Genomic DNA, 27,889 nt, shown 5'->3' with positions numbered 1-27,889 from the left:
GTGGCCTGATATCAGACATGCTATGTCAACACAACAAACAGTACATGTAGCTCCAGCATGGTTTTACATATATCAGAAAAAATCTAATTCAGGAATTTATGATGATTAATTGAATAGTCCGTCTGTTGGAAATCAAACAGCTGTTGGGTATTTTGATTCCAGTCAGTTTATTGTTTCAACCATTTTAAAGCAAAAATGCCTAATCTTTACCAACATTTACATTTCTCAAATGTAGATATATTTGCTAGTCTTTCTGGGGAAAATTATGTGGGACATTCTTTTTTTATTTTCTGACATTTTATAGACCAAACAACCAGTCGATTATTCAAGAAAATAACCAAATAATAGATACTAAAAATTATTTTACAGAAATAAATCTTAGGGTACATCACCAAAACGTTTCTAACCAGGCTCCTGTTAAAGTCTTTAAGAAGGCTTCTTCATTTGAAATAGATCAAGATAGTCCTCCAAGCACCTATTAACTGTAAAGCAAGATGGTTTATGTTCATTAAAATAAGGCAGAGGTGTTTCCACTGGAGTTCTGTTGCCTTCTAATCCAAATTTGGGTTTGTTTTAGACATGTAAATTCAAGTACATGATTTTTATTTTTTGTAATTAAAGGTATCACAAGCTTTCCACTTAATGTGGAAGCACTGTTTTATTTTTAAAAAAAAATGCAAAAACAGTTATTATCAAATGTGATCGACGAGATGGCAGTTCAGAAAATCTGAATTTCTTTAATAGAGTTCCTTCAGACTTTATACTTTGGTACAGGAATACAGTGATGGGAACTGGAAGGCAAGTTCCGATTATTTCTTGGAAAGGAAGTTACTTTATTGTTAGGTCTCTTGGATCAGATTCTGTACAGGCCCGTGATAATATCTGTTACAGCTTTCCTAGATGTCCTTAGCTGGCCGTTTCATATCTCAGCCTTATCACCCTTCATGAGCCTGAACAACAGGCTGCTAGCAATGCAGTGCATTCCACAAGACGATCACTGAACTGAGGCAAACAGGCCAATGAATAGCCTGTTGGGAGTCACTGATTGTCATGTTTTTGTCTTTTTTTTGTGTGTGTGTGTGTGTGTGTGCACGTGAAGCTTTATTTTGGAAAAGCTTACTCAGTGGAACTTAAAGGCCCTGCTGTGGGCCCTCCCCTTTAAATACCAGGAGAGTCAGGTGAACTTTGCTTCAGTCTAAATGGGTTTTATCATTGACCATTGCTGAACTTTGCTACTAACTGAGTTCCCAGTTAATGTTATGACCAACATATTTATGATACTGATAGCAGATAGTTGTATCAGATGAATCAAAGTGAACCACACCAAGAGGACATTGGACTATGTTTGTTCTCCAGCTTTTGCTTACTGTATAATTTGGACTTTATCAAGAGTCTCTGCCCCTTCAGACAGTGATATAATATAGTTCCTTCCAGGTTTGTAAAAAGGCTAATTTTAGCCGGATATCATTTGGATGTGTGCCTCGTTTTTACAGTACATGCTTCAATTACAGTCGGGGCTAGTGAATAAGTGCAGAAGATTTATATGTACTTTTAAGTGTCAGATATTGTTAGATTTATTGTAACACTTAACTGGCAGAAATAATCTTTGCCCGGCCAGAAAGCCCATGTATTTGGCTATATTTAATGTATTTATTGAAATGCAGTAATGTTGCAGAGCCTCCAAGATGAAGCTGTGCATTCTTGGAGAGGCTGGTCATTAATTAGCAGCTATTTTTAAGGGCCTTTGTGGTTGCCATTTTGCAGTACAGGTCCACTCTCACGCTGAAAATAGTAAAAACATCTTTGTCAGACTTTGAAAACAGAATCGGCTTGCAATAGGGTATTTTTAGATTGTTGTATTGCTGCATTTACTTAAGTAAAGGATGTGAAAACTTCCTCCAACACTGCACATGCACACTTACTGACAGAGACATTCATCATGAAAGATAACTATTACTTACAAATATTGTAATAAGACTTTAAGGCTCCCCTCCAGACATGTTGGAAAGCATATAAAAATAATCTGGGTAACACTTTCTATGATGCCCATGTCTATGATACATTATAGACATACTTGTTATGTGTTATAATCTGCCTATGATTAATTATTATAAGCACTCATAGATACTAATAATAGTTTAAAACAATTAAATAATTCTAACACATTTAAAGCATTTTATAATAACTAAGAAGGTCAAGTATCATAATACTTCATAACTGCTGGTAATTCACTGGATCATAGTGTATTATAATTCTCATAGTTCTGCTACATTATTATCATTTTATAATGCATTATCTTCACTGTTATTTTGCATTGTAATGTGATTGTGAGTCACTGTAAGTGACCATTGTTTTCTCTAAGTAAAACATAAGTATGTGCGAGGACAAAACCCAGAACATTTTTGGTGAAAACTAAATGATGGACATTTACATTTCATCTATGTAATGTTTCGGCACAAGGTGCAGTGGTTGACACTGCTGCCTCACAGAGAAGGGGTTCCAGGTTTGAACCTGCTGACCGGCTCAGGGCCCTTCTGTGTAGAGTCTGCACGTTCTCCTCATGTCAGCTGGGGTTTCTCTGGGTTTTCTCCAGCTTCCTCCCACAGTCCAAAGACATGCAGGTTAATTGGTGACTCTAAATTGCCCGTAGGTGTGAATGTGAGTGTGAATGGTTGTCTGTCTCTATGTGTCGGTCCTGGTGACCTGTTCAGTGTGTACCCTGCCTCTTACCTAATGTCAGTTGGGATAGGCTTGCGACCCTGAGCAGGATAAGTGGTTATGGAGAATGAATGAATGAATGATTTCCCCTAAAAATCACACTAAAGTCTCAGTTGACTCAAATTAGAGATAATACTTACTTACATAGAGTAACTTATAATCACATTATAATGCAGTATAACAGTGATGATAATGCATTATAAAAATACTATAATAAATTACAGCTATGAGAATTATAATACACTATAACCCTTGCAAAAAAAATGATAGTGAGCAACCAATTGCTGGTAAAGCACTTTATAATGTATTATGATTATTGTTAGAAACTATAATTAATTTCTATGAGTGCTTATAAGTAGTTATACAGTGCTATAAGCAGATTAAAATGCATTATAAATATCTTTATAATGCATAATAGACATAGTAATCTTCTTTGAATTATGATATTGTGTGACTGATATCAGGGGTGGGAATCACCAGTGGCCCCATGATACGATATTATCAGGATACTTAAGTCATGATACAATATTATTGTGATTTTAAACTTATTATGCTGAGTATTGTTATTACATATATAGCATTATATTGTGATGTGTCACCTTTTTTCAACTGAAAAGTATGTCCTCAAAAGAAAACTTCAACATCTGCTTTATCTAATAAGATAAAGTTTTCAGTGTATAAATGTCACTTCTATCATTTTTTATTGCTGTAAAATATGTATAGTGGATTTATGAAGCAATCGATTTTATATTATTTTAGTAGGCTACCAAAAGTTTAATTTGTATATGTAAAGTTAATAGTTTATATAATTAAAAGAAATCTTTACTTGATATGCGTGTATTGCTACAATATTGCCTTGCAAAAATATTCAGATATGGTGATATGATATGGTTTTATTCCAGAAAAGAAGTTACAGTCTGAGGTTTTCATTTAAAGTTGAACTGCCAGACACAGGATTTCTCCTACTTCACTGAGAAGTCAGTTCTCAGTGTATGCTGTATGCAAGGGAGGCTTCAAGTTTCTGCATTACACTCATGTAAAGTTGCACAATGGACCATGATTGACTTCCAATCTAGTTGTAAGGCCACAAAATTGTGCTGAAACATAAATATCTTAAGCTCAGGTTGAAGGTGGCATGGAGTAACTTTCTTTCCTCTTCAGCAGATAAAATTAAAATCAGATAAACCTTAACAAACACACACCCTAAACAAACCTCTACAAATACACACCCTTTTTTTATCTAGTCAGGAGGAGGCCACAGCGAGGTAAACATAAATATCAGCACTACTTCCTAAAAAAGGACGATAATTTATGCAACAAAAGCTGATTCTGTATCAGTCACATGGAGCTTACAGCATGTATGCGGTGCTGCCTCTAACCACTAGAGAGTGATGTGGGCCAGTTGCTTGTTTTGACCTTGCTTCCTGAGGTGGAGAGATGGGATTCTTTTTCCCTTTTTTGATGAGGGTGAGGGTGGTGGGGGTTGTAATATTTTCACACCACTATAGGTGAAGTGAGGGTTCCAGTTGTGATTTGCATGCCACACAACTTTGTTGCACACATTTGCCTGCATGAAACTAGTATTTGCATTGCATTTGCATAATGGAGACAATAACAGCACACGCCTTGGTACATATTACACAGATCATAATCATTCATGGTTGCCTGATGCTCTTGAGTGATCTGAGCATTTGCAATGTGAGAATACAGTACAGTACATTTGTATTTTTTTTTTTTTTACTTGACCTTAATATAACAGTGTGTATGTTAGCCTAGCATTAGCTCAACCTTAAAGACAGCCTACTAACTTTTACCAGTTGCTGCTGAATGATAAAGACTTTACTCTCCTCCTCACATACTGACAGAGACATAATGAAATATGTGTGCTCCCTACAAATAACTCAGTGGTAGTGTACATGTCTTGGTTACTGTAAAGACAAACCTGTACAAACCCACATCCCATGTTGGCCTAGTTCAGAGGAAGCCGAGCTAAACATAAATGTCAGACAATGCTCACAACACTGACAGTCTTTCTGTTTCCTCCTTATTGGCGAAGGCATGACTTACACCGCAAGAGTGTCGTTGTCGTGGTGCATGACCTTTTTTTTCTTTCTTTCTTTTTTAAAAAAAAAAAATTCACATATATTGTTTAAAGTAAAGAGAATTAAGGGTCCCTCTGTCCTGTTGTGGTCTCTAGTTGAGCGCTGATTTATGTCATAGTCTTTTGGAGGCAGACATTCATTATAAAAAAAAAAGCAATTGTTTCTTTTATTGGCAAAATTGGGACATTTGTAAGAAGAGTGTATGTTGACTGTTTTTTCAAGAAAACATCAATAGAAGATTGATAGTTTGCTCAATATGTTTTTTTTGTAAACTATATCATACTTAGTGGTATTTATTTTGATTGCCTCAATGTTGTACCACTGGGACATGCAGTATTTTTGATGATGACTGTATGGTGACATAATCGAACTGAATGTCATTTTTATGTCCTATATTCATACTACAATTTTACAGTGAGATGATACACTGTATAGCTTATGATTTTGCTTTGATATTTTATATGATGTTACGGTGATTATCGTTTTATATGCCAGTGCATGTAGTTGGCCAGCTAGTATTTAGGGGTTTGCATGATCTTTTTAAGCAGGTATGTCCAAATTTCTTTTTGGATGGGGGCCAGATTAGATAATGTGAAAATACCTGGGGGCCAGCTGCTTCTCACGTCACATGGGTCATTACAAAGAAAAAGAAAACCACATACAAATGAGATACAAGTGTTCCTTCGTCTGAAACCGTCAGCCCTTACTTTCGACTTCACGTGTCTTTGCTGTGGCCATGTCTGCTGCTTGGCAGGAAGTGTTTGCTGCTAGGTAACCTTTCGTTTGCTTGTTTCCGCCTGTTTATTAAAACACATTAGATCCACCTGCGTAGTTCCTTCTTAGTGCATGTCTACAAACTGTATGATAGTCCTGCCATCATGAGGTGAATGGTAAAAATACAAAGTGAACTTGCTTGATTTACTAATATTATGTGGCAGGGCACATATAGTTTATTATAGGAGACAAGCTGAAGGCTGTTTAAAGTTGGTCTGTGGGTCATGATTGGCCCCTGGGCCAGACTTTGGACATGCCTGATCTATAGCAATGGTTCCCAGAGCCTTTTGGCTTGTGACCCCCACTTAAACAAATCTGTGTCTACTTGCCACCCCTTGTCACTGATGTAACCAGCAGTCTCATCAATTTGTGATTCTTCTTTCTCAGATTGTTTATTTTGAATCATTTTTAGAGGCTTGAGAGGTAAATTTACACTGAATTCACAAGAAAAAAAGCAAAGATTAGAGGAAGGTCTGAAAAAAACTATTAGTAGTATGTTTATTCTTCTTTGTGATATTGAGAATTATTTTGTGACCTCTTAAATTTATCTCATGACCCCCAGGATGGGAATCACTGCTCTACAGGATAGTTTAATGGCCGTCAAAGGAGACTAAAATAGAGACATATTGGATGAAAGATCCCGATTGAGCAGATTTGCATGAAGTTACTTTATTTGCTGCAGTGCGGGAAGTACTCATATGCTTTACTCAAGTAAAACTTGCAGTACAATAATAAAAACCCAGTAGCTAACCTGATTCCCACCCGCAGCCCTGTTGTGCATGTCATCCCCACTCACTCTCCCCCTTTAAAGCTGTCCTATTGTATAAAGGCAAAAAAACCCCACAAAAATATCTTTAAAAGAAAAGTTTCTCATTTACATGTAACGAAAGTATTATCTGCAAAATGTACTTAACATATCTGATGTGAAAGTATTCATGCACCAGAGTGCCCCCAGTCAGTTATATTATTGTATATTGTGTTATAGTGACGACTTTCTCTGATGCATAAATGTGTCATAAGTGATTAACTGCTGTAGCTGTTCAAAGTGGAGCTGAATTCAGCTACTTCCTGTATGTTTAAGTAGTTGAATGTTACAGTGCATCATATTTTATAAACTGATCATGTTTATTTGTAGAATCTTAATCTGCAAAGAAAGTATAATTGTCCAGTAAATGCAGTGGACAAGCGTAAAGCAGCATAAAATGAAAATGCTTAGTCAAATAAAAGTATTTCAAAATTGTACTTTAGTGCAGAACATAAAAATATACACGGCTACTTTTTACCGCTGCCTTGCTGCACACACAGAGATTGCAATTGTGACATTTTTGTTAAATATTTACAATATACAAAATGACATTACAAAGGAGGAAAATTCATTTTGTAAATCACAGTTTTCATGAATTACATTACACTGACCATAGACTAGTTGGTTTACTACTTTCACCAGTAGGGCCCTGGTGGAAAGTTACTAAAGTACAATTTTACAGTAGTTGTACTTTACTTGAGTATTTCCATTTTTATGCAGCATTATACTTATGCTCCATTACATTTGGAAGCTAAGTTACCCAGCAGTATATGAAGTAGTTGACATTAGCACCACCTTTACCATCTGCAACGAATCTGATATGGCCCCTTCCTGCATAATGAGCACTTTCACTTTTAGTTTAAGTGAGTATTTTGATGCCAATACGTTTCTACTTTTTACTCAAGTAAGGTTTTGAATGGAGGAGTTTTACATGTAGCAGAGTATTCTTACACTATAGTGTTGCTGCTTATGCTGAAATAAAAGATCTGAGTACTTCCTCCACCACTGGGTATGATTACTTTTCCTTTAGTAAAAGCTCTGAGAAGTTTCTTCAATATGTATTATTAGTGCTCATTCTCTCAAGGACCAACGTGATGGCCCCCAGATCTTTAATCAGCCGTGGAAGAAGTACAGTAGGCCTACTTAAGTAAATGAACTTAGTTACTTTCCACCACTGTATAATAGGGATATTAATACCCCTGAAAATGGCCATTTTGCAAAATGAGTGCTTTTACTTTTAATACCTTAGGCTCATTTTGTTGATAATACTTATGAGCTTTTACTTGAGAAAACTTAAAACAGTATTTTTACACTGTGGCATTGCTACCTATACTTAAATAAATGATCTGAGTACTTCCTCCACATAACTGTAGTCCTTTTTTCTCAAGGACTACAATGATGGCCCCAGGCCTGTAATGTATAAAGTATAAGTACCTCAAAATTGCACTTGAGTCAGTGCACTGAGTTACTTTCCATCACTTTATAATGTGTATATATATGGTATAAACCTCGGAAAGGGGCCATTTTGCACAATGAGCATATTTACTTTTGATACTTCAATTCAAGTACCTCAAAATTAGTACCTCAAACATACCTAAGTACAACACTTGAGTCAATGCAATGAGTTACTTCCCACCACTTTATAATATGTATAATAATCCAGTATAAACCTCTAAAAGGGGTTTTACTTTTAATACTTTAAGTTCACTTTGTCGATAATACTCCTGCGCCTTCACTTGAGAAAGATCAAAGAGGTTTTTTTAACATGTGATATTGCTAGTTATACTTTAATAAAATATCTGAGAAGTACCTCTACCACATAAGTACACACACCATGTAAATACAGTAGGCAACAAAAAGAACTTAAGGTATTAAAAGTAAAAGCACTATTTTTTAATATTATACATAGAGTGTAAAATTGAATTTCCCCTCGGGGATTAATAAAGTATATAAAATTAAATATTATAACATGATGGAAAGTGACTCAGTGTACTGACTCAAGTACAATTTTGAGGTGCTTATACTTTATACATTACAGGCCTGGGGGGGCCATCATTGTAGTCCTTGAGAGAACGAGGACCACAGTTATGTGGAGGAAGTACTCAGATCATTTATTTAAGTATAGGTAGCAATGCCACAGTGTAAAAATACTGTTTTAAGTTTCCTCAAGTAGAAGTTCATAAGTATTATCAACAAAATGAACCTAAGGTATTAAAAGTAAAAGCCCTAATTTTGCAAAATGGCCAATTTCAGAGGTATTAATATCCATATTATACAGTGGTGGAGAGTAACTAAGTTCATATACTTAAGCAGGCCAACTGTACTTCTTCCACGGCTGGTAACAGATCTGGCGGCCATCATAGTAGTCCTTGAGAGAATGAGTTATACTAGTTAAGTTATCAGATGTTTTACTAAAGTAAAAGCAATAATACCCAGTGGTGGAGGAAGTACTCAGATCTTTTATTTCAGAATAAGCATAGTGTAAAAATACTCTGCTACAAGTAAAAGTCCTACATTCAAAACCTTACTTGAGTAAAAGTTGATAAGTATTGGCATCAAAATAATTAAACTTAAAGTTAAAGTACTTGTTGTTATGTAGAAAGGGGCCTATCAGACTGATATTGTAGCAGCTGGTAAAGGTGGCGCTAATGTCAATTACTTTATATACTGCTGGGTAACTTATTCAATAATAATACATCAAAATGTATAAGTTGATTTATAATTTGTATGTGTATATATCTTACTTTTCATACTTCAAGTTCATTTGGTTGCTCATGCTTATATACTTTTACTTAGGCAAATGATAGTACTTCCTCCACTACTTGTAGTCCTCATACTCTCAAGGACTACAATGATGGCCCCCAGGCCTGTAATGTATAAACTACAGAGATAGGTAAAGTCCATTGCACACACACACACACACACACACACACACACACACACACACACACGCACACACACACACACACACACACTAAACGGGTTGCCAGTTTGGGTCAGGGCCACCTCACTGACTGGAAGCCAACAAGAAGAAGAAGAAGAGACCCAGCCCCTCTCTGTAAACCAGCACACAGAGGCGTCCGGGTTTCCACCCCTTTCGCCGATTAGTTTGATAGCAGGATAGCGAGGGACTAAATCGGGAATGGCTCCTCTCTCTTTTCCACTCCAGTTATAAAATGCTATATCAGTGCGGGTTGTTAATGTTACAGTTTAACGCAGGTTTGTTTTCCACCTCCACGGTCCACGGTTACTTCCTGGTGCCACAGAGAGAGGCAGTGCTGAGTTAAAGAGACAGAAATACTGATAGAAATTCAGATAGAAAAAAATACTGAGAGAAGAGAGGGGTTGGAGACGCGATAGGAACAGTTGACTGGATTCCGTGGAATTGAAAACCCTCTCTCTCTCCTCTTATTTATATGTATTTTTGATATTTCTTTGTAGAATCGAGTCGTTATTCTTCGTTGGTTTGTGAACTGACAAACGGTTTGGATGACGATTGGCTGCGGCTAAAGCGGAATTGTAACGGGGGAACATATTCCTCCCTCCGACGGAGAAGCCTCGCAGAGATTTTTTCTCCTTTTTTTATTTTACAGTAGACTCATTCCTGTGTTATTTTTAAACCACAAAATCATCCCGGGTGTTATTTTATATTTTTTACGATTCCACAAGGAAGGGTTAGGGCGACGGAAGATGGGTTGTTTGGGCAACAGCAAGACTGAAGATCAACGCATCGACGAAAAGGCACAACGAGAGGCTAATAAAAAGATAGAAAAACAGTTGCAAAAGGAAAGACAAGCGTATAAAGCCACACACAGGCTCTTATTACTGGGTAAGGCTGATTTATATGTGATGGCTATCTGAAATGTAAGCTAATCCCTTTCGTTTACCGAACACGTAGCCCCATTTGACAGCGCTTGCAATAATATGTCATGGGGGTGGATATTGATGGAAGCGAAGCTCCAGAGAGCCTACAATTAACTGGCTTCATTTCCAAAACATGTATGGTTCTCACGCTAACCTGGATGTCCCTGCTCGTGCTCATTTTGGTGACATTTTCATGTATTTTTTTGGTCTATTTTCGAAGGTGCGGGAGAGTCCGGAAAAAGCACCATTGTGAAGCAGATGAGGATTCTACACGTCAACGGCTTCAACGCGGAGTGAGTGCTATTCAATACACTTATTAAATAGCTACATTGACGCCTCAAAAATCATATCAATGCTTATTCTTATGGCTTCTCCCTTAATGAATAACACTGTCGAGGCCAGAATATAGCCTGTGAATGGATTTTCCCCAGGCACTGCAGCGCCTGTTGGGCCCAGTATCCCATGCAAAGCAGCTAATATCTCCCCCCTCCTCTCACTCTCCCTTTTCCTCCTTTTTTCGTGTACATGTACAGTTATCATACATATGTGATGATCTCAGTGTCACACAGATGCCAAATAATTAACCGTTTCCTGTGAGAGGGTGAAAGGTTGTGATCGACACAGGCCTATTGATGATTTGTTTTGCTGCAAGGCCTTGCATGGCATTGATCTTACCACTGGTCTATTTGAAACAGGCCTAGTACATGTCAAGAGTCCTGTAACTGTATGAAAATCCCCTGTATGTGTAAATTTAAAGTATTTATCCAATGGAAGCTGGATTTTAGAGAATATGAGGCATAATTGTCCTTTTTAAACATTAAAAAAATAGGAAAATCTTGACTACAACACATTATATCTACTAATTTCTGCATTTCACTGACCCCCATCCTGCATTTTATACTGCTACCTGCCTCTACACCTGTACTGTATGTTTAATTGTAATAAGAATACAGTCTAACCTGGCTGTAACCCCTATCTCGCTCATAACCACCTTGATGATAAATCTTTTGTGGTCTACTGTGGTTGATGTTTTCGTAACCGCTGCCCCACACTCCTATTCTGTCCCCATGCAGAGAAAAGAAACAGAAAATCCAAGATATTCGGAAAAACGTGAAGGATGCCATAGTGGTGAGTTTCGTCCTTTTTGCTTCATAATGTCTCTGTTGTTTACTGATTATTATTATAAGATGTTTGTCCTGTATTCATCCTGCTTAATGCTTGTTTTTTTCCTCCTTAAACTTCTGTTTTGTAGACTATAGTGTCTGCGATGAGCACTTTAATACCCCCAGTCCCGCTAGCCAACCCAGAGGACCAATTCAGAATCGAATACATCAAAAGCATAGCACCCCTCTCTGACTTTGACTACTCACAGGTAAGATGTCCATAAAGTTTCTATGTGTGCACATGCTGAATATGTGTGAGACACATATGTGATCGTTTGTCTTTCCTAATGTGCATTTGTGTTTGTGTGGGTGTTGGATGGTATGTGATGACAGCATTTGCTCTTTTTATGGCCAACAATGTAGGTCCTGCTGATGTAGCTGCGAGATATCAGATGTAAATTTGCTACAGCAGACCCAAAGTTGCCTTTCTTCTTTAATTTACTCTTTCTTTGTGACATCTTGGAGTCTTTTTCTAACAAACCAAAGCTAAGGAGATATGCAGTTATGAATGGAAATGTCAGCTAACTTGTATGAAATCAACAGTCAGTTGATTCCATGGCTTGTCAAAAGTTTGGTTACTGTTCGTAGCCAAAACGGATGTACCATATGTAGATTTGAATGCAAGCTGGTGCACATGGGATTCTTTTCAGTGTGTGTGGTCAGCCATTCAATAGAGCGAGGTCATGTGTTGGAAACGTAGATAATGTTTTACATAATTTTAAAGGTGTTCCTTGTTTGACACCGGATATTCAGCACCACAAAACAGGAATGACCGAGCTGTTCACAGACTCATAGAGGACTGAATTAAATTCTTGTTGTTGTTGATTAACTTTAGGCTTTTTTGGGAACCAAATGAAAGTATTAACATGCTGTTATGTATGTATCAAGTACAGGGTTAGTCTCCTTTTGGTGTATTGATCTGCATTTTTGCTGTTGGTTGTTCTGGAGTTGATGGTGATCCATAGTGTCACCATACTGGGGTTAGGTACTGCAATTTAAAAGTGCCAACTGTGGTTGTTTTTAAAATAGAAAAGCTGTTTTTTCAAGCTGAAACTAGGCCTATTAGTTGATCACTTGATTTTTTGATCAACAAAACAATAACCAGCAACTATTTTGGTAGCTAAATAGTCATTTTAGTTGTCTTTTTAAGCATAATTTTAAAGTTCCAGCTTCCCCAGGTTGTAGTTTGTTGCATGTCTTTGTTTTATATTATTGTAAATGGGATATCCTTGAGTTTTGGACTCTTGGTTGGACACAGTAAGGCAGCTTGGGCCTTAAGAAATTCTGACATTTTCCACTATTTGTGAATCGATTTATCGATAATGAAAATAATTGCTTGTTGCAGCACTGCCTCCTTTATCATTGGGAAAATATTTCATCAAGTTTGCAGTTGTTCAACATATAAAAAAGATTCAGAGGAATGAATTTCAGATGTGTGTCTTATCTCTTAGCCACATTATAGCATATGACTCTCCAACAAGGCCTCAAAATATAGCTAAATTCAGGCCTTGTGGACAGGGTGCTTGCTGGCTTTTTTGGTTCTTGCAGTTGCTCCGTGGTCTTATCCATACCATCACTTCATTGCTTTGCCCTTAAAGTGGAATAGTTACTGCATTGGTGCTTTACATCTTTTTGTATGATCCCCTTTTCAGGCTTCCCTCTCAGCAATAATATTTAATGCTACATCACAGGAATATCCATTAAAAGGATTTGAGTGTTAATTTCCTGACAGGGCCCACAGTGAGAGTGTTAACAGGGCAGCAGTAGTCTGTGCCGCTGTGATGTTGTGTTGTGTGAGGGCCGGGGCCATGGGGAGAGCCGGCGTTGAGTTCCCAGGCCCGGCCAGGCCAAAGGGAACAACATTGCTCTGTTTGGAGTGTCTGTGCTTGTCATCAGTCTCAGGCTTCACTTGTGCCGTCAGTGTCACCACTACATTGTCACTTAGTGCCACCAGGCATGATATCCAATACAGCAGCGCAGGAACACGGCCAATCAGTAACCTGTGGCTTTCACCTGTTGGCGCCGTTGTGAAATGTGGAAGTATGTTTGGCCTGGAAACTTTCGGAGAGATGATGTCATGGTGAACCAAGTTCATTAATCTTCAAGGGAAACTCTCTCGATAAACGTGCTGCTCAGTGCACTTTAATCGATTTTAGTAGTTGTTACGTGATAAGTTAGTGCTGTAAATGGGAAGAAGAAGTAGACACTGACCTTTGACTTCCTACATTTCAATGAATGACTTGCTGTACGTGCGTATATATAGGCGGATAAACGGATTCTAATTGCTGTAGTTGTGACATTATGAAAGTTTTTATTAGGGCTGCAAAAATAGTTTTTATTATCAGCTTATTGCTTTCAGCTTTCTTTATTTAATCGTGTCTGTAACATGACGATTTCCAATTTTAGCACATAGTCCCAAAACCCAAAGTGATATCTACAAATGTCTCAACTCAAAAATATTCGATCATTATCAAAATAGTTGTCCCTTAATCGACTAATCAGTTATTTTACTTATAATTTTAGCTCTTATTTCACAACACAATCATCCTGCTCAGAATTACCTTGGTATAAAACGTACCTTACAGAGACGATATGAAGGTCTTTACACATCACTAAAATGCTTTACTGCATAGTGGTGACAATGGAGACAACTCATTAGGGTTGTTTTTATTGGCTGCTGCTCTTTAAAAAAAAAAAATCCCAACTTGTTCTTAAATTTTTCTGTTATAAAACCTTTTTCTGAAAACGATTAGTCAAAGACTCTCTGTGCTTTGGTGAAAGCAAAGAAAAGTTCTTCAGGCACTCAAAGGTAGTTTAAGCCTTCATTTACTCCGGCATACTATGAATCTTAAATAAAACTTTCTTTTTAACCATCTTTCATGAAGGCTGGACTCACCCTTATGTTAATAATTGCTGATTTTTGCAGCAGGGATTGAAATAATATTATTCTTTATCAGATTATATAACTTTATTGGGCATTATAAGTTGATGTAATGGCAAGTTAGGAGGAGAGTGAGCTGGGGAACTATGTTGTGGTGCGCTGTGTCTGGTAAGTCAAATAGGAAGATGACAAGCAGTATGGCTGCCTTGCGTCATGGTCTTTTAAGAGTACTGTTGGTGGAGAAGTTGGTGTCTCTAGTAAGTGATTAAGGGATGGATTTGTACTTGGTGTTTAAGTCTTTTGCTATCAAACTTGCACAAAATTCTAATGTAAAATCACATGATCTATGTTTATGGCACAGATAGATGATAAATGTTAGGAATATCTGCAGGAAGTGACAGGATACATATGCAGTATCTTTTTACAGAGTAGATTCTTCTCCTCACCCACCTTTATGACTGGGAACTTTTGTAAGACAACAATTTCCCCTTGTCGTATATGTAAATCGGCGTGTTTTGCTGGACTCTTTATCATCAAAGCATCCCTTTTTGTAAAACCTTTCCCAACAGTAGCCTGGGATAACAGTAGGCCCATGGAAAAGAAAGCACAGACACAACGGTCGTCTATGCAAATGGAAACAAATGCCACTGTGGTAGCTATGCTAGCCACCCGACAGCGTCCATCGACTGAAGTGGAGCAAATTCAAATGAGCCCCTGTTTTTACACCATGTAGCTCTCTCTTTGTCAGTCATGTTAAAGCCTACATGTAATCCTGGTTGTTTGATGTTAAAACAAGCAGGTCACTGTAAGTGTTGAGAGGCATTTGAGACCTGTCGGTGTTATTTTTATACAATTTCAACAAAAGAACAAGGATTAGGTCCACAAAAGTTTATTCTTTTGTTGTGCTTCTTTTTAGGGTATGAATTACAATCTGTTGTGGAACGTGAGCTTCGTATTATGTTCAGCCCCACCCATTGTTGGAGTGATCTATTTTTGTGTTGGGGTGCAGGATTACTGTACCGACGATGAATGGTTTAAATCTTATACTGCTGCTAAACTTGTGCACATCAGCAACTGTCACTGAGCGTGTAACTTTATTTAATGTTGTCTGATGTCAGTTTACTGGCCGACCCATACTTATGATTTTCCATTCGGGAACTTGACCTGCTTTGTGCTGCTTTTGTTGTTCACTACGACCGTGAAGGGCTGCACCTTTATAGCATCCCCTTGTTAGCTTCTTGGTAAGTTCCCTATGATGAAAAGCTTCAGACCTGGAAGTTTGTTTTTTCTTAAATTGATTACCTGAGGATCTGTGATGTGGGGCAGAGGGTGGCACGAAGGGCTGCTTGATTCTTGGAACCCGTGTTATGAAAGATGAACAGTCTCGAACAGTCGCTCCTTCTCTCCTTTGCTTTGGCTCCTTTTTTTTTTTTTTTTTTGCTAAATTTGTCTGTACTCTTTAACTGAGATAACCCATGAAAGTCAGGTCTCTCTCTGTGCATGGTTATCTAACACAGATATCCTATTCAAATCCAATAAATGTGATGTTGATAGTTTACTGAGGAGCTAGCTGGTTGTCTGCCTGGCTATGTATGGAGGGATTTGAGATTAGTGGCTGTACATTTTTCTCCAAGGCCAAAGGTCTCTTCAAAACTTTACCCAAAGGAATTCAAGTGTCCCCTCGCGACGGAAGATGCAAGCCATTTGCTCCACAACTTTGTTTTGCTAAGTTGAATCAGATTTAGGCCATTTTGTTCCCTGTGTCAGCCTGACCTATATGATTCAAGTGAAATATTACATCACACACACAACTTGATTAACATTGAAACTTAGGCTGAACTGAGAGTTGGTCTTCGCCGAGCCACCAGAGAATCAGCATCCCATTGCTGGTGGTGGAGGGGGTGTGGAAGTGGACTGGAAAAAGCACAGGAAAGAGTTAAAAAAAAAAAGCTTGTGTTAAAGCAAATTCCCTCCTGGTCTCTTTCTGTGTTATCAGTTCCTCTGTAGGGCACTGCAGCACACACTGCATTTATTCAAAGGCCCAGTGTCACACGCCTCTGTGGAAAAGAGCCCTGAGGACCATACTCTGCCCCCCCTCCCCTCTCTCTGCCCCTTCCATCCTCTACCCCTCGTCCTCCCTCCATCCAGTCCCAACGCTTGCTAGCTTTGTTGGGCCCTGCTTTGGGTTTTTAAGCCCCTCAATGTCTACTGGTAAAAAAAATGTCAAGACCTGCAGAACTAATATCAGAAGAATGTAATCAGCGATGTTGAATCTTATTGATACTAGTTGAGGTGGGTGTTAAAGTTTGACTGTAACAGAAGTGGAAGCAAATACAGGCAAGAAAGCAAATATGGCCCCATTTTCTTTGTTAATCAAGAGTTTGGTGCAGCAGGTAAACGCAAAATTGAGCTATGGTTGTAGAATTAAAAATAATGTGTTAAAGTATCATACTTTGGTATGATACTCAAACACAGCTAACATGATAGCATCCCTGTTAAGGTTATTCCTGACTTGTGCCTGAAGTGTGAGCCTATATTCATCTGTAACCAAAAAAGTAAACAAATATTAACGTATCTCTCTCTGTGAGACGTCTGTGGACTGGATCAGTGGATTTCCTCCATGTTGAACTTAATCACCGGATCTGCCGAGAGGAGATCTCCCGGAGCATGTGATCATTTATCAGGCTCCTTCTCCCTCGCTCGCTCTGGTTCGGGGCTACTTTCACCCTCTCCCCAGTCAGAGCGCAGAGCCAGTGCTGAGTGCAGAGAGTCATGTGGTGGTTCCAGGCTAGAGGAGGAGCCCATCTGAAAGACATGTGCACAGGAGGCGACAAGGGATATTAGCCCAATCATCTTTGTTTAGGGCATACAGAGAGTCCTGGGAAATGTCTCAAAGTCATTGATAAGATGAGCTCCCACTGAGACATGTATCGTTATTTACATCATGCCAATGGCTGGAGTTTGAACAGCAGGACTGTAGAGGCTATATTTGTATATTGTTAGAGCTGTTATTAACTGTTTCTGTAGTCACAATAGCAGAATTTCTAACTTTGTGGCAATATCGAGAAAAATATTGATATTTGATACAATTTTTGATACCACGGGGAAAAAAATTGACACTGAGAACATAATTTTTTTTTTTTTAATTTAAAGATAATTCAATTGAAATTAAACTGAAATATAACAAGGCTATCTCATGAAAGCGATGAATTTTCTTTTTTATTAGCAGCAGAGAAAAGCAAAATGACTGTAGTAAACATTAACTATTAGAGGGAGCGAGAAAGTCCAGCTGGTACCACTGTATCAATACTGCCGAAAATGAGTATTGTATTGATAAACTGATATTTTCGATAAGACTAATCTCAACCACAATTAAGCTGTGTCATCAAAGTGTACCACTTTTGTTGCTTAAGCTTACAGTTCAGAGAAGAGAGCTTGTGACCAGGAAGTCATACGCTGAAATTCAATTCTGTATCGAGGAAGTGAATGAGAGCTCACATCAGCTCCTTCTGCTACTGTAAATAGCTTTTCCTTGTATTTTTCGTGGAAATACAAAACCAGTATTTCTGCTTTCACTTTCGTAGATTCTTGATGCAGTGCTGCATTCAAATACTTTTTACAGAATGGCCTACAGTTATGCTGTCATGGCATTATGAGAATGGTATTACTTTAACTTTGAGGTGACTCTGTCTTCCTTAGAAAGGCAGTAAGCCTGTTTAGACCTGGTATTAGCATGCATTTTGGTGATCCGAACAGAAATGGACAGCTCCTGTTCACACCCGTGCCTATCATGCCTTTCCAGCTGACCACTTGTGTTCAGATTTTAGTACTGCCCGGCACTGTAGCATGCTTGCTAGTCACGTTTGTAGTTGTCAGTACAGATGGAGATATCACTGTCAGCAGAATTCAACGTCTCCCTCCATAAAACAAAACAAAGGGTGGTCAGGCAACACTAAAATGAGTAAGTTAGCTTTAGTGCGCTGTCACCAAAGCATCCACCATGTCCTGCACTGATGACGTAGTCGTTCTTGGGGACACATCAGGACGCATTAGTGTTCACAATACAAAAGATATGTGGTCAAATGCATCCCAGACCACCTCGGCAAGTGGTTTGAGTGATCGGATCACGATGCGTCATTTGTAATTCGCACTGTCTGCTCATGATAGATCACCCAAAACACATTTTAGTACCAGGTATAAACAGCGCCAATATGTGAGAAGCTGTTAATATTCAGAAAAAGTGGCCAGCACTTTGAAGAGCATCCATATGACCATTTATAACTGAGTCTCTGAGTTTAGTAGATTTCAGCACAAATCACTCTACTTATCTGTTAATATGACTTATAAATGTTAAAGGAACACTTAACCATAATGGAAATAGTCTTGTTTGCTTTCTTTAAGAGAGTTAGAGGAGAAATATTGATGTTTATGTTGATGGATGTCTGTGTTGTAAGCACGTAGTTGGAGCTTCTGTCTTGTTGGTTTAATCCGTACACAACATGCTGGGACTATTTCTTGACGAACAACAGTTCATATATCCACCAGCATGTTTGTGCAGCGTCTCTGGTTGCTGTTGTTCACCAGGAAGTAGTTATAGCACGTGTTGGGTAGTAGTATTTTTTCACTTCAGACAGAGTCAGGCTAGCTGCTCCTCCCTGCCTTCAGTTTGTATGCTAAGCTAGGCTAAACATATCCCTACACCAGCTCCTTATGCATTACACACACATGGAAATCCTGTTAAGACAACAAATAAGCGCTTGTCCCAAAATGTTGAGCCGTACCTTTAAGTAAAATACAGTACTAATACTTGTTAAGTAAGATATTCTACTTCTCTCTGCGCCTACTGTGAACGGCAGTCCTGGCTGATGTATGTACAGTATGTATGTATGTATGTATGTGCTGTATGTATTGCGTGTAACTGACCAATTATTTCTCTTTGGATAAATGTGTATATAAAATAGGCAATAGAATTTCCCTTTCGGTGTGTTTGTTTATTTAGCTATCCAGTTGTCATGGCAGCACGAGTTTCAGTGACTTAAAGTTGCGTTTTCAATGTACAAGTTTGGATTTACTAAAAGTCTGCACAATAGTTTGTCTTAATTTATTGTATCCATACCTATACTTACCTGAAATTTCTATAGTAAGTATTGAAAAAGTCTGCTAAGGTGACACAGATAGATACTGGCAATTAAGTTGGCATTGTTTTGCATTTGTGTGGACGTCTAAATAAAGTAAACTTCCTTTAATGACCATCTTAACACTCAGATCATACTTTCAAGAATCATTTACATAATTAAAAGTGGACTACAAAACTCACAAAAGAGGAGAACTTTTTGTTGTGTGCTTCAACAGTACCACCATGAATGAATCCAAGACCCCTGTTCGTCCCATCATAGCATTTTACTTCAAGTCTTATTAATGTTCAATATGTTATTTTCAACTGCTGTTTTTTTGTTTCCTTTCCTCAGGAGTTCTTTGATCACGCAAAGAAGCTGTGGGACGACGAAGGAGTGAAGGCATGCTTTGAGAGGTCCAATGAGTACCAGCTCATCGACTGTGCACAATAGTGAGTTCAAACATTAAAAGACATTTTGTGGTGTGATTTTCAGCTTCGCATACTAGCAAGTTTGCAGAAGATTTTTTTACAACTACATACATTATGTAATCAGTTATTTGTGCAGCTATCATATAGTGAGCTATTTTTTTTACTGCCTGTAAACTGTTGTCACATCCCTGCTCTGTCTGTCTGTCCTCTTTGTGTTCTGTTTGAGTATATGCTCTGCGGTGTGTCCTGGTGTCATGTCATATATGAATATGACCAAGATATGTTTGCTCTGGGTGTGGCAAGGCAAGCGGCAGTTGCATTGGTCCTTGCATTGGAAAATTATACATATATCTCCTCACATTATTGTGTTTCACATCTCACCATGGCAATATGCAAAGCCTGGTGTGGCCTATATCACAATGCCCAATTCATTGGGATTGTATTGATGTGAAATGTGTCTGCAAACACATGCAAATATATAATACTGCTGTAGTTTAAATTAGGATCTCTCGTTTCAGCGTTGGTGATGGTAATAACCTACCTGCGGGGTTGATGGACTCAAGTTCAGTGTCTCTGAGGCTGGACAAAAGCTATGTGGGTCATGATCTGATTTTGGCTACAATCTGTATCGTTTTTCCTAATACAATTGTACTCCAGATACTGTAGTTAGGAAATCCTGATAACTGCAATGTGGCAAGGTGCAGAAACCGATGCCTCTTTGCACGGTGCCCCAGATTGTTTGGAAGGCTCCTCCTTTACCTTGGGCCACCATAGGGTGCTGGTTGTACACAGTAGAGGGCCCCTGTCTCGCCTGTAAAAGGAAGTTTGGATATGCAAAGTGACTCACTGATTACAGCGCTCTCGTTCCGCTTCCTCTCTGACTCACCTCTGGATTCACATGTAAATATCAGGACATGTACATGGTACAGACGCAGGGGTGCAGCCTGCTTGGAAGTTGTCCCCTCCCATCCCAAAGGTTGGTTGCCTTTATCGCTTTGGGTTCGCTCTGAGGCACACTCTATCAGTGACCGGAGATATTGTCTTGTTGTCAGCGATCTGTGAGCCCGCATTACATGGATGCAGCGTCGAGATGTTTCAGAGATGGGAAAGCATGCAGACAAACAGTCTCTGTACTCTCTTCCTGAATGTCTTCCGTTTTTCGAACATAAATTTGACTTCAGGTCAAGTCTCCCCCTGGTTGCCCTGTCTGAAAGCAGCTTCCATAGAAAGGAGAGAGATAGTCAGGTGATGGTTGGAGAGTCACATGAATCTGTAAGGTGGAGCTGTTACAGTCGAAGTGTTTGTCTTTGCTGCTCTGAGTCAGTCTGTGTCTGTGTGCGGGACGACTGCACAATATGTAAAAAAGCATCTAGTGTTTATTTTAGTCACTCATCCAGTATCATACTAGCACATAATGTTGTGGTTTAAATAAACATTTAAAATCTTTTTCCCCAAATGTCCTTGTCAAAACTCTGCAAATGCCTTGGTCCACTGATCGTTGATATAAGCAAGAATATTTATATTTCAATAACCTAAACTACTGAGGCTTGTAAATAGCTGTAAACATCAACAGAGTGAAATGAAGACAGTTTTTAAATACAGTGCTTTATTTATGACTTCTCTGGTGTTGGAATGCATTTATTGCCTGAACTTTCTGTCCTCATGTTGTAAGTAGCCAACATTTTGTTTGCAAGGAGGTTGTGATACATCAACTCTTCCAAATCCAAAATATTGCAGGATGGCTGATGCTTTAACGTTAATTATTAGTCCCAATTGTGCTCTCTGTTTCCAACCCCTTTCCTCTTCAGTGTCATTCATTCTTCGATTGCTTCTCCCTCCTGCCCTTCGTGCTGTCCTCCTATCACCGCCTCTCTGGCTGTTACATTGCTGCTCCTGATTGGCTGGCAGCATGTGAGCAGTTGTATGTTTGGCCAATAAATTTTCAACAAGCTAACTAATGTATTTTACTGGTGTGTAAAGGAGGTGAAAGATGATGATAAGTTTTGTGAACAAATGTTCAAACTGCGATTTCAGTTTTGATATGGTTAATAATTGTGCGGTTCTAGTGTGTTGGCTTTTACTTTTATTTGTCAGTAATCCTGTGTTTTTCTTGTTGTGTTTCATCGCCCAAGTGCTTTTCCTTTTCCATAGGAGAGCGAATGTGTGATGTAGTGCTGTGACTTTACTAAAAATTCAACTTGAAGTACAATAAATCTATCTCAATACCTACCATGATTTTTGGAACAGGAAGAAACTGTTTCCACATTTGCAATTCATATTGAAATCTCACTGTTCAGTAGAGACATCACAATATGCCCCTATTGTCAGTGTGTTTGATTGATGTCTGGAATTTGTCAGACTGCGTGACCTCTCCCTTAATTCCTCTCTCAGTTTTAACCTCTGTATGAACTGTGTGGACGGAGGGCATTCATAGATACTCTGTCCTACATGGCAGCAGACCTGTCTGTGTTTAAAGGCCCGCACACACACACTCACACACACACACACACACACACGCATACACCTATTGTTGTTTTGACCACTCAGCTATACTGAATGTTCTCAGCGACTGTCCTGGAAGTAGTTAAACACTGGCAGACGGCCTTAGCAGCCAACTGGGCTGAAATGAAGGGAGCAGAGGTCATAACGTTGGACTCGGGCTATATTTAAACAAACTTTATATTGTTTGGGAATGTCTGTTGTGTTGATTTGGCTGTTCCTCTAGGTTCAAGACTATATAGGTCTGTCTGTTTGCTTGCCCCTTTCATGCTAGTGCTAGCTACTTTTGAGCTAGCACTAACTCAACCTGCTCTTATAATCCTATAGTCAGTCCAGGAAGCTTTCATTTCATCTTCTACTTTTTGTTCTCTGCACCTGCTCTCTGTTATGTTTTTTGTGCTTCCACAGACTTGTGCTCATGTTGTAGGCTATGTCTTAGATCACAAATGTGATAAGAGTGCTTTCAGTTACTGAGTGTAAATTAAAGAGGAAGTTGGCCGACAAGTGGCTGTTTGTGGAAGGAACAGATTGGCAGGCAGCAACCTTACATGCTAACAGTCAAACACAGTAGATACACTGTCGTAAAAACCACCAAACAAGATCAAGATACAGCTGTTTGTCATATTTAGGTGTTGTGAAGGCAGATTATACACCTCGGCCGTTCCATCTGTGTTGTCCTTCACAGACCTTGCTACACTGGCAGATATTTTTTCCAGCAGGCCTAACGCCGGACGACCCATTGGATAGAGTCACAGGAAATAAGTATGGGCCGATGGCGAGCACTTGTTATGCCAAAGAGCATGTCCATATCGATGCTTGTGGAATCCTGTCACCCATTGATCCGCCCTCTGCATCGCACATTTATACGTTTTAAGAGCACAGATATGTGTCTGCCAGTTGATTGATTATGAGCTATTTTCAGCTGCGGCCGGCTGGTTCCATTGCAATGCCTTGGATGTGTCAACGGCAAAATCAAACACTTTTTCTCACGCAAATCCGAACTCCCGGCCCTCCTGCTTTGTTTTCTGCAACGAGTATTTGTTGCAGTCCTCTAGCAAATACGACACAATTCATAACATAATTCATACACTAAGGAATTTCTTCCTGTAGTGGATGATTGTTATCCAGTGTTAGATGCTGTCTGGTCTGGTCTGGAGCTCTCCCTGTGTTGGTGTGCTCAGTGGCTGAAAGGCCAGGCTGCAGCAGCAGCAGGGACTGGGCCAGAGGAGAGCTGGCCTGAATGGAGCTGGAGTCTGGGAGTGCAACTGAAGAAATGAGGCTATGAAACAGCTGAGCGATACAGCAGGGGTTTATTCCTGCAATGAGAATGAGGCCTGGGACAGAGGTGGAGCTGATGCTGGGTTTGGTACAGGAGCACAATGTGCCTTAGAGGCTGTAAATGTATTTGCTTAATTCATATTTTTTTGTGATTTAAAATGACGAACCTTGTAAACACTTGGAGTGGCCTTGTTTGATCACTTTGAGTCAAAAGACCACTGGCTATTTTGGAAACACCATGCTTTTGTTTAAGGCACAGTGCATTGTGGTCATTGTAGTTCGCCAGTATGCTTTTAGTATTGGTCTGTATTAAAATAAGTGATTCAAATAAGAAGAGTTTCATGTGTCCTGGATGAATTTAACAGAAGTTAATATACAGACATGCCACTATATAAAACCTTTAGAGCTTTGACTAGGCAGTTATTAAACTAATTGCATAGTTGATCAACAAAAAATATCTGCAACTATTATCTATAAAGTAATTCAACAAATATTCCCAACTGGTCGTAATTCCAGCTTCTCAGTTGTGAGGATTTGATGCTTTTCGTTGTCTTATGTGATGGTACACTGGATATCTTTAGGTTTTGGACAACTAAACACACAAGACAAACAATTTGCAGATGTCACCTTGGGGTTTAGTAAATTGAGTTAGGCATTTTCACCATTTTCTGATATATAATAGACCAGATGATGCAACCATTAATCAGCAAAATAAGTGGCAGATTAATTGATAATAGAAATAATTGCTAGTAGCAGCCCTACGATCCTGTGTCTGTAATCCAAATGATCATCCCTCTACAGTTATTAATCCCCACAATCCCATCTAGATTTTATGGTAATCACACCAAACACACATACACACACCAGCAGACACATGAATTCAAAACATACAGGAAGACAAGACTTGGCCCTGACTCACCCTTCATACTGAGACAAATATCAGATTGTTCTTGCTTCAGCCGTCCACAGACATTCACACTTTTTTGGCACTACCACCATCGATCCTAATGAAGATTAAATACACGGGGCAACAACCAAATACTGAAGAAAAGTGGGGGCTTTTCAGGGTGGGGAGGAAATCATCACACAATTTAAAAGGTGTTAATCACAAAAAACATTTCCCACCTCCTGCTGGAACTGAAATAGTTGCAACATTTTGACATGAAAAACCTCTGGTAAATCTGTTTTGGATATCTGAAGTCTGAAATGTGCCATAACTTTGTTAAAAGTCTATCACAGTTTCTCAGAGTGCAAGTCGATGTATTTAAATGTCTTGTTTTGTCTGACCAGCAGAACAAAATATTAAGATATTTATTTTACACCAAAAAACTGAGAAAAGCAGAAAATACTCAAATAAGAGAAGCTGGAATCAAAACAATCAACTGATTATGAAAATAGTTGCCAATTACTGTTCTGTTTATTAATAATTAATCGACTAATCGTTGTAGCTCTGCAACACAGAATTTAGGGACTTGGAGCACCCTGTTTCAACCCCCCTCTTAGGAGAAGGTTTTAATTTCCATTATTGGACAAAGAATAGAGTTAAATACATCCAAAACCTTCCGAATCTTTCATCTGCAGTTGTCAGGGTGTAAAAAGTGGTAAATAGAACTTTTTTGCTTGACAAAACTTGATGAACTACAAATGTCTAGATTTGCAAGTATCATCATATGGGGATGCAAAGCTCTGTAGGATGTAGAGGCACAGCTGGGACGGGACAGATCCGCAGCAGTCCCGCGGTCCCGGAGATGGGACTGTGGATAGACATAAGGCTGGGTCTGGTTCTTGGCCTAGGCTGGGGCTGGGGTTGGGGCTGGGGTGTAGTGCTGGTCACGGGACTCTGTCACCAGCCTGGGGGCCACTGACACAGTCATCTGGGGCAGTAAAGTGCTAAGAATGGCCAGCATTGTCAGCCAGCCCCGGCCCCTGAAGGGCCTACAGAAACAGAGGGGCTACGCTTCGCAAACAGTGGCTCTCCTCAATAAGGAGCCTCTTCTGTTCACGGAAGAGCCCGAGAGAGCGATATTTATACACCGGCTGCATGTCACTGCTGCTTTTTCCAGTCACCAATAAGTTGCTTCATTTCTTAATGTTTTAACTGCTTTGATGTTACACAGTATAACACCAACAGATGAGGCTGACTGTGACAGGGTCTGGGCTCCTCTTACATGTCTGAACGGAGCAGTGTGTTTATATTTCAGTGTAATAACTTGTTTCAGATTGGTTATCAGGTTATTTTTAACACATGAGACATTTTTTTTACTGGGATGTTTGTCTCACTGCAGCCAGAGCGTCTTTTGAAACTGTGTTAAACCTTTGTGCACTGCATTGTTTAAAGCTTGCATTGTTTGGGAGTGAAATCTGAAGTCACAGTTTGAATTTCTGCATCTAAAAAGCATGAAGCAGAGAGTCTATAAGATAATCGCAGTCTGTAGGGACAAGCAGAAGACTTTTGTGGTGTGATCATACATTAAGTGTCACAGACTTTGGTCTTATAACAGAAATAATGGCTGATACAGGCAATTTGCTCTAAAAAGTCAAACAAAGCTACAGAGAAAAAATTAAAGCTCATATTTAGTGTATCCTCTATTTTATTAAGAAAAGTGCTTTTGAAGGCATTTTAAAGTAATCATTTTTCAGTATCCTCGTGTTTTAGTTGTTGAGTGCTTCAGCCACTTCCAGTAAACAAACTCTTAAAAATAGCCTAAATAGTTTCAGTTCGGTTTCTTAAATCTTTTTATATTTTTAGTAAATACTGTGTTCATGTTTTTTTTTCATCTTGCCTTTTAACAAAAAATAAAATTTTTACTACTGCCCAGTCCAAATTATAATTACTACTACATCGATCGTAAGAAAATATATACTTTCCTCATAAAAAGAGTCGTAACAGGCCTTAATCCAGATTAACAAAAACCTTTGTGTCGCTTGCTAAAATCAGATGACCCTGCTGTCAGCTGACTGAGAAATAATCAAAGGGGGCACTATGGAAGTGTCTGTGTGTTTGTTTGTTTGAATTTATCTGCGGGTGTGTGGATGTGCGCTTTGTGTGCATGATTTCTGAGGAAAAGGAAGGAGTGGTTTTGAGCTGAACTGTAGAATCTGATCTACTGGAAGCTCAGAGGGACTCCATCTACACAAACCACTGTCCTTAAGGTTGTTAGAGCCCCCTGTGGGACCGACTCTCTCCCTCTTTCTCCCACTGTCCCTCTTGTCTCTCTCAGTCTATCTGTTCAGTCCTCTCTTGAGGCCAGAAAGCGACAGCAGCAGAGAGGATGTTGCAGAACACATGTTGTTCCCTATATGAAGCATTTTCCAAAGTGTGTGTGTGTGTGTGTGTGTGTATAAAACCCAACATTTAACGTGCTCATGTTTAGCAGCAGGGCTCGAGATTTAGTGTCACTGTAGCTGTTAATGGCTTTCTCTGTCCATTAGGTAAGTGATTTAAAGTACTGTGGATGTTGTTTGAAGTTTCAAGTCGTAGATGTCGGTTTTTTAGAAAGCTCTCATCCTGCTTGGGCATTTGGAAACAGTTAAGAGAGCCTAAAGCTGCCCAGCATAGCATGCTACATGTCACAAGATTAGCTACACTGGCAGTGTGTTTTTATTTTGTTTCTAGAGACCAGAGGCTCTGACAGCCTGTATTTAGTTTAGTCAATGAGTTGGATCACATTTGAAAGCAGCCATTGAAAAACAATATACATTTTGAAAATCTAAATCTGTATCAAACTCAAAACACCACAATTTTTCCTTTGAACGTGTTGGATCTCAGTTTACAAAAATTAACAAAACTGACGTGTTGCAATTGTTTGTAGGTTCGTGTTAAGTGTTTTGTCTCTCTGAATGTTTAACATGAACAGTGCTGCAGAGAGAAATGGGAATTTATGTTCCACTTAAAGAAGGGGAATTGTACCTATAAATAGATTTTTATTTTTGGGTTAAAATGTGCGTCCATTTTAAAGGACAGACAGAGACACAGAGCGAGGCTGGTGAATGGCGGATATCTGCGAGTCTGTTACTGTGTGCCGACTACACACATACAGTACACACACACACACACACACACANAAATGGGAATTTATGTTCCACTTAAAGAAGGGGAATTGTACCTATAAATAGATTTTTATTTTTGGGTTAAAATGTGCGTCCATTTTAAAGGACAGACAGAGACACAGAGCGAGGCTGGTGAATGGCGGATATCTGCGAGTCTGTTACTGTGTGCCGACTACACACATACAGTACACACACACACACACACACACA

At 39.0% G+C, this 27,889-nt stretch overlaps 1 protein-coding gene across 2 annotated transcripts in view; it reads left to right on the top strand.

Moving 5' to 3' along the window:
- Positions 1-27,889, top strand: part of LOC126382882 (guanine nucleotide-binding protein G(olf) subunit alpha) — a 54,567-nt gene that overhangs the window by 5,459 nt on the left and 21,219 nt on the right. Inside the window, exons 1-5 of one of the 2 annotated variants that reach the window (XM_050033015.1) lie at positions 9,439-10,228; positions 10,484-10,556; positions 11,337-11,391; positions 11,516-11,635; positions 19,776-19,873. In XM_050033015.1, the coding sequence (XP_049888972.1) occupies positions 10,090-10,228; positions 10,484-10,556; positions 11,337-11,391; positions 11,516-11,635; positions 19,776-19,873 (485 nt within the window). In that variant the 5' untranslated portion in view covers positions 9,439-10,089. Of the gene's footprint in view, positions 1-9,438; positions 10,229-10,483; positions 10,557-11,336; positions 11,392-11,515; positions 11,636-19,775; positions 19,874-27,889 lie in introns of those variants that run through there. The other variant, XM_050033014.1, reaches the window with a different exon arrangement.

This window comes from Epinephelus moara, chromosome 21, assembly GCF_006386435.1.
Source record: "Epinephelus moara isolate mb chromosome 21, YSFRI_EMoa_1.0, whole genome shotgun sequence".
NCBI lineage: Eukaryota > Metazoa > Chordata > Actinopteri > Perciformes > Serranidae > Epinephelus > Epinephelus moara.
Note: the sequence above shows the minus strand (reverse complement) of the source record. Positions and strands in the feature narration are given on the sequence as shown.